General features: G+C 29.2%; 1 protein-coding gene across 1 annotated transcript; it reads right to left on the bottom strand.

The window, feature by feature from the left end:
* Positions 1-1,057: 1,057 nt before the first annotated feature.
* On the bottom strand, positions 1,058-3,187 carry LOC100208446 (lysosomal cobalamin transporter ABCD4). The gene has a single exon (XM_065812163.1). The coding sequence runs from the start codon at positions 2,978-2,980 to the stop codon at positions 1,232-1,234; it is 1,749 nt and encodes a 582-aa protein (XP_065668235.1). The 5' UTR covers positions 2,981-3,187; the 3' UTR covers positions 1,058-1,231.
* Between the last annotated feature and the right edge of the window lie 4,465 nt (positions 3,188-7,652).

The raw sequence follows: 7,652 nt of genomic DNA, 5'->3' as shown, positions 1-7,652 counted from the left end.
TTCGTTGAAAGTGAATTTATTAAAAAAGATAAAAAAAACCTCCATAAAATGCTTAAACAAAGATTTACCCGGTGAAAACAGTTGTTGACAAATATTTAATTTGAAGTCTTTAAATAAAATGTGAGAGCCGCAGGGAAAAAATAAAGTCAAATCAAATGGCCTGGTATTTAAGACTATCACATCTTCACCTGCTTTTTTGTTTCATACTGAGAGCGACTTTGCCAGGAATTCTAAACAATAAGCATGTGAAGATTGCAATAATTAATGCTGCTTGAATTACCTTGATAAACTCATAAAAATAACTGAATATTTTTGTTCTAAAGAAAGTGAAAATTCGTAAGAAAGAGTTAACAACTTTCTTGCTGTTCGAAAATCAGATGAGAAATATAAAGTTTTTCTGAATTTTTTTTTTAATCAAACTTTTAGAACATGTGTTTACTTGGCAACTGAAAATAAAAATATACTTTCTTACCGCAGACGAGTGTAAACTCCATTTGCTTTTATTATATTTTCTTAAATATATCAAAAACGCTATTTTTGCAAACATATACGTAATATTCCAACGAAAGACTTAACTTTATTCTTACATTTTAATTAATCTCCATTGACCTCATTTTGACCTTCGCACAATTCAGATAACTTAGCTACAATTTAACGGCATCTGTACATACTGTACATAGGACAAATACATACTGTACATACATACGACACGGTACATACTGTACATACGACATACTGTAATTGAAACCTATGTACATTGATTGAAATGTAAAAACAAATGCAGCTAAATAAAGATAACACCATTCTGCATTAGAAAATAAAATAATAAACAACACAACATAAATCAATGAAGAAAAACAAAAGTTTTATTACTAAAAAAAACGTTTTTTTTTAACGGTCAAAAATTTAATCATTAAAAGACCTTAACTTAAGATCTAGCCTCCTTCAACTTATAACTTGAAAAAAAAAAAGAAATCTGTTCTTTAGTCCAATAAAATATGTATTGCGATATCAACCATTGTTAAATGCTGCAGTAACTGAGTAAATAAATCATAACTAATTTAAATTAATATACATTTTTCATAAAATATTTTAAAAATAAAACATTTTTAAATTTAATTATATTATACATTTGATATAAAACATTTTTCATAAACATAACTTATAAATTTTATTTAAAATTATATTATTTGTATAAAAAATAAAAAGTAAAAACAAATCACAATAAATTTTAACAAAACTCAATTTGAGAAAGCTCCCACTCCCCATTTCCCTTTAATGTAAGACATTTATGATGAAACTGTTTAAGACTTGCATTATGTCCAACACTTAAAAGTGTTATACCAAGTTGTTGACAGTATCTATATAAATGCTCCTCCTCATGGATACTTAAAGCACCTGAAATCTCATCTACAACTGCTAACTTAGGTTTATGATAAAACAATCTTGCAAAATTCAACCTTTGAACTTCTCCAGGTGAAATAATGTCACACCATCGATTTGAAGATTCTACGTGTATGTTTCCTAAGCGGTCCACAATTTCTAACAAACCTACTTCTTTAAGAGCATCATAGACTCTATCTATATCCTTGGATGTGGAGGACATTTTTATATTACTTTGTGGATAAATAACCAGATCAAGTATGGATCCATTTGTTAAAAATGGCTTTTGTGGCAAAAATAGAACATCACTTTCACGTAAGTAAGATACAATTCTCCCATCAGTTAGCTCCCATAAACCAGAAATAGCACGCAAAAGAGAACTTTTTCCTACTCCAGTATTTCCCATGATTAATATATTTTCGTTTTTATTTATAACAATACTTAAATTTGATACTAATGTTTTTGATGAATTAGGTGCTGAAAAAGTTACACCTTGAAGTTCGTACAAGATATCAGCATTATCAAGAGGTTGTAATGATAGATCTGGGATACTAGTACACTTATATGTATTTAACTGCTCAATCAATTGACCGATGCGATGTGCATATCCAAATATTTCTGCAGCATTTGAAGATAAATCAATCAAAGTACTAAAGCAGTTAATAAGATACATAGAAATAAAAGCATTTTTGGCTATAAGAGAACTTAATTCAAAAGGCTTTAAGGAGTCATATTTACCAGTTAGTATAGCAAAAGATATTATAATGTAACTAAGGACTGCCCCTAAATAATCAAAAATATTGGTTGAAAAATCAAGAAGAATACGAACATTTGCAATATTTGTTTGTGTTGAAATTAATTTATGAAAATAAACATTCACATTTTTTCTTTCCTTATCAACTGATTTCATCAGAGCAATTGATTCAAAGAAAGAACGTAATTCTGTATGCTTATATCTAAAATCACCTTCCAATTTCTCTTGCTGAAAAATCAAATTAACTATTGATGACATAATAAATTTATTGAAAAAACTGCCAATAATAAAGTAGCCATAAATTGCTAGTAAACCAGTGTAACCAGAAACTTCATAGCATTTAACAGAATAGTATATAATTGTGAATGGAGAAATAACTAATTTAGCAGAAATGCTGCTTAATTGCAAACAAAACTTATCTACATCTTGAGTGACACGTTGATCAATATTGTCTACAAAACCTTCAAAATTAATTCTGTAAAATGTTTCTTGATTAAGGTAGCTCTTATGGACATCCTTTGTCAAAAAATCTCTCCAATTCAAGTATAGATATGAAGAAACTAAATTTGTTGCACAATTAAATAAGGATACAGTCAAAATAAGTAAAAAAGTTTCGAACAAAAGAACTTTAAACTTGTAAGTACTTATTCTTATGTACCCAAGTACTTCCATAAACTTACTAGATAGGAGACCAACTTGGTAGTATACAAGCTGTTGACCCAAACATAAAGCTAACAATAGAAAAAAAAGAAACCAAGAGTTAGGAGATCTAAAGACTCGTATTAAGCATAGCTTGAGCCTATATAGACATTCGGTATTAATGCGAAACTTTTTTTCAGCCATTTCCCATTATTATTGATTTGCAATGACTGTCGCAAATTGATTGTTTTCAATCATAATCATAAGAATACAACTTTTATAACTGTTTTAATAGATCCTTAAACACTCCGCGAAACGAGGCAGTGGTTGTTAAACAAGCCCAATCAAAACCCAAATGAAACACGTTTTTTGAAAATGGCGGTAGTTAAAAAACAACAACAAAACGAAGCGTTTTTTTTTTCTTTGATATTTATTTACAATCAGTGCTGGATTAACCAATAGGCCAGACTAGGCTAAAGCCTGGGGCCGCCGATGATCAGAGGCCCACAAAAATTAAGTGTTTCTAAATTTTAAGGTCTTATTTTTTTGATTTAATTAAATTTTAGAATTTTTATTGTGAATTATTAATTCAAATTTTTTCATTTTCTACTTCATTATTGTAAAAGTCTAATATTTACGTCAACAATTTTATGGCAATTTTTACACACTCCTCCCTCCCTTCTCCTCCTTGTCAACAACTTGTCAAACTTCCAGAGATCCCCTTTAAAATTACGTCAACATTCAATTACCCTCCCCATCCAACCCGATTCCTCCAGAAGAAAAAAAAAATCAAATTTAAATAGAAAAAAAATAAAACAAAATTTTAAATAAACGTTTTCAACTAAAACAAAAAAGTGGTTAAAAGTAAAATGTTAAGGAAAAAAAATTATTCAAATGAATATAAATTTAAAACCATTCAAAACTACAATTGTGTGCTCTAAACAAAAAGTGAATAAAAGTAAAAGGTACAGAAAAAAAAATAATAATAATAATAATAAAATTTTAACTTAGGAACAAATTTCCAGTTTATAACTACAAAGACTTACTCCCAGACGCAATTCTACAAATAAAATGAGGGGGGGGGGGGGATGAATCCTTAAAAATGGTTCTTAAATAATAATAAAAAAGGTCCTCAAAACCAAAATTCACCCGACTAAAATGTGTCAAACCCCCGATAAGTCGACTATATTCCTCGAAAAACTGACTATAACTTGAAAATCAACGAGATACACGAGGAAATTATTAGGTATTTAAATATATTGCATAAAGATTTACTTATTAACATGCATGATAGTTTGCCGGCCTTGGCAGGAGTAAATGAGCGCGAGAGCGGAGAAAAGCTTTTCTAAAACGAAAATGGCAAGCTATGCGAGCTGCTCCTCTAAACAGCTTCTTACATGAGCTTTTAGTTTTTGCACGAACATTCATTGAAAAAGTTGTTCATTAAATGCAAAATTTGGTTTTAAACTTGTTATAAGTTTACTATTTGTAACGTTAATGTTACAAGAATATATACATAATAATTGTAATTTATGGCGCTGTGAAAAAATTCTTTAGTAGAGTGTCGTCTTTAGATTTTCACATAAACTATCCATTTATTTATTAACAACATTGCTTATTTTATAAAAAATTTCTCGCTCTTGCCCACACTCCCCTAATATGGTTTACGGGAGTTATTTACGGCTCCACAAAAGTACAATTTTTTCTCTCAAAAGTATAACTATCATTGTAACTAAAATGAAAAACTAGCACATTTTTATAAAACAAATTAATTAAATAATTAATTGCAATGCTTTTTAAAAGTTGTTGTGAAAAAAAAAAAAAATAATAATAAATATTGAAATGGAGCCCCGATTGAAATGCAAATGTTTTTGATTACATTAGAGACTTTCACACGGGGTGAGTTTGGCGTATGAGAATTCGGTGCCATCTTTATAGGAGACAAATGAATCAAACCGTTATAACATAATATTCTATAAATCTTTTTTTAATAAAAAACAATGGATGATACTTCGAATAAAAAAAAAGATTGTATAAAATGGCTAACTGACCATGGCTTATCTACAAATGGTACTTTATATGAGTTACGTATCAGAATAAATAAGTTTAAAAACTAAAAAGAAAAGCAGAAAGACGTTTTGTACTCGTACATTTCTTGAATCCTACAAGCGTCCTACCTTTAATTGCTTCTTGGACTTGTGACAATTTGTTGTACCCTTTTATAACTCCATCTTGCTTGCTCATCTCCATATGCTTTAAATGAAAGAGAAACTTTAACGTATTTTATTTTACCTAATACGTTGTTTGTAAGAGGACTTTTTATAAAAGTTATTAAAAAAATCTCACGGAGAATAAATTCATTCTGCTGTAATATTGTTTAAAAATAACATTCAACAGAAATCCTATGATAAATGTCCTGTTGGTGTGAGAAGGCTATGTTGCCATATTCTAGCATTATTGTTATTTTTAAAACACTTTCATAAAACTAAGGAAAAAATATTATCCCTTTCACGTACTGAACAACATCAAAAATGGCATTGTTGGAGTAAAAAAGGATCAATTCCTATGGTTCTGCTTCGCCAAATTAAACTTACTTTAGCACGTCTCGCTTGTAAAAAAAATAGATAAAAATTTGAACAAGGAAACAATTGTTGTTGCAGACTTTCAAAAGAAATTATTCTAAAAATAAAGAGCAATATAAAGTCTATAATAAAAGTTACAAAAATTCCTTTTGAGTCACATTGTTACAAGTTTTATTAAAGTCAAGTGTAAAATTTTTATCATTATTTGACCACCTCAAATATTGCTTTACAAAAATGTCTGTTTGTTGCTTAGTAGATCATGATTATGTCAAAGAAAACCAAACTTACAATGCTGACCTTGTTTCTCCTGAACTTAAAAAGTTAACCACAATAAAGTATAAAATTAATTTTTTAATGGAAAGAAAAATTTACAAAATCTACTAAAGAAAATACTGTTCCTAAAATAAATATAAATAATAACAAAACATCTTCAACCAATTAAAACAATTTTCTATCTTCATAGTTGATTTGCAATAGTATTCAACAACATTAATGTTTAAAATAATTTACCCGACTGATCCTATTGAATTTCTTATTAAATTATAAAATTTTTTGAAACACAGATTCATGGTTAAACATAAAAAAAACTAAATAACTGGCAGATATATATATATATATATATATATATATATATATATATTAAACAATATAATATAATTTCATTAAAAAATATCAAATAATCGAACAAATCGTTGAAAAAAATCTATATTCATTAAAAACACCTTAAAAACAACCTAAACAATAGGGTGGAGTGAAGATAACATTTTTCAGAAATATAACTTTTTTCCTTGATTTTTATATTAGCAATAAGAATACTAAAAAAACGAGACTAAAATGAGCGAAATTGGACAAGAATTACCCCCTGCAGCAATTTTTGACTAATACTATATATTATTGGTAACGCAAATTTTACATTAAAAAATTTTTTTTATGTAGAATTTACAAAGTGACAAATATATTAGTTATTAGGGTGAAGTGAAAATAACTTTTTCTATAAAATTCCATTTTTCTCCCAAATTTTTATATTAGTTATAGGAAAACTAAAATATTTGACTAAGATGAGTAAAATCGGACAAAAATTACTCCCTGCACCAATTTTTGGCCAAACTAGGCAAATTTTCAAAATTTTCCATATTTCGAATTTTCTATTCCAAATATTGATTCGTTGTGTTCTTTTCGAAATTATTATTTCTAGTTTATTAACATGTTATTTTAAAGGAGTTGAACAGGTGAATTTATTAGATAATATTAACATACATAAAGCAAAATAATTACTAAATAGTGGTGTAATGTGTCTTGGTGTTAAATATTGGCATACTTTTTCTTGATTGCAGGCGAACACGTATCATACCATCTCTTTTTTATTTCGCCGCAAACCGATGGAGTAACAGCTGTCACCATCTTTACACAACGTTCAACAGCTTGCTTGTGGCACGGTAACTTATCCAGAAGATTAATTTATTGAATGCGATTCTCTTTTGCTTTTTTTAGTTCCTCATCAGTGAGCTGCATTGTGAGTGGTGGCTCTTTCCGTTGTGTATTACTCCAATCAATCAACTCCCATATATTCTTGACCATAAAGCTGAGAATCGGAATTTTGAATTGCCGCACACTTGTTTGATTAGCATTCATACTACTTTCTTCTCTAGCTCTCTGTATACGCCTAACACCTAATTCTCGGATTTGTGGCTGCTCATCTGATGTCATTGCCAGAAAAATGTTTTCTTAATGACCAAAGAATGCATTTGTTTAAATAACTTTGTCTACTACTTTATATAATACATCTGGTAGATACCGTGATTTGACTATTGAACTGCATAAATTCCTGCTGCCATGAAAAATAGAAGACTCTTTCTTGATATGAATCACGTAAGGGAATAAACGCGCAAAATGTATGTTGCTATAGTTACAAAATTTGATGAAGGGCTGCTGGTAGAAATATATAATCTGAGGATCCTGTTGGTAGTGGTGAGCCATCGAGAATGAACCAGTTTTCCAGGGCTGCGCTTTTCCAGATTGACAGAACAAGCGCTATCTAGTACAGCTTGGCAGATGTCAAAAAGCTAAAGCTGATCTGTACTGTCCACCTCTGGCATTTCTTCATTATGGTTTGTAGGTTGAAAATCAACAACCTTTAAGATCCTTCAATGGATTTTCCAATAAAACCTGAATAGTATCTACGACAAGATGTTGGTTCATCCAATTCTGAAAACATGACGAAGTAGAAGCTCATTTGCATGTAACAAAAAAATTACCTATTGTAAAGGCCGTTAGAGTTCTAACTCATCTTATAT

Source organism: Hydra vulgaris, chromosome 12 (genome assembly GCF_038396675.1).
Source record: "Hydra vulgaris chromosome 12, alternate assembly HydraT2T_AEP".
NCBI classification, from domain to species: Eukaryota; Metazoa; Cnidaria; class Hydrozoa; order Anthoathecata; family Hydridae; genus Hydra; species Hydra vulgaris.
The sequence above is the reverse complement of the archived record's forward strand: the minus strand, read 5'-3'. Positions and strand labels throughout refer to the sequence as shown.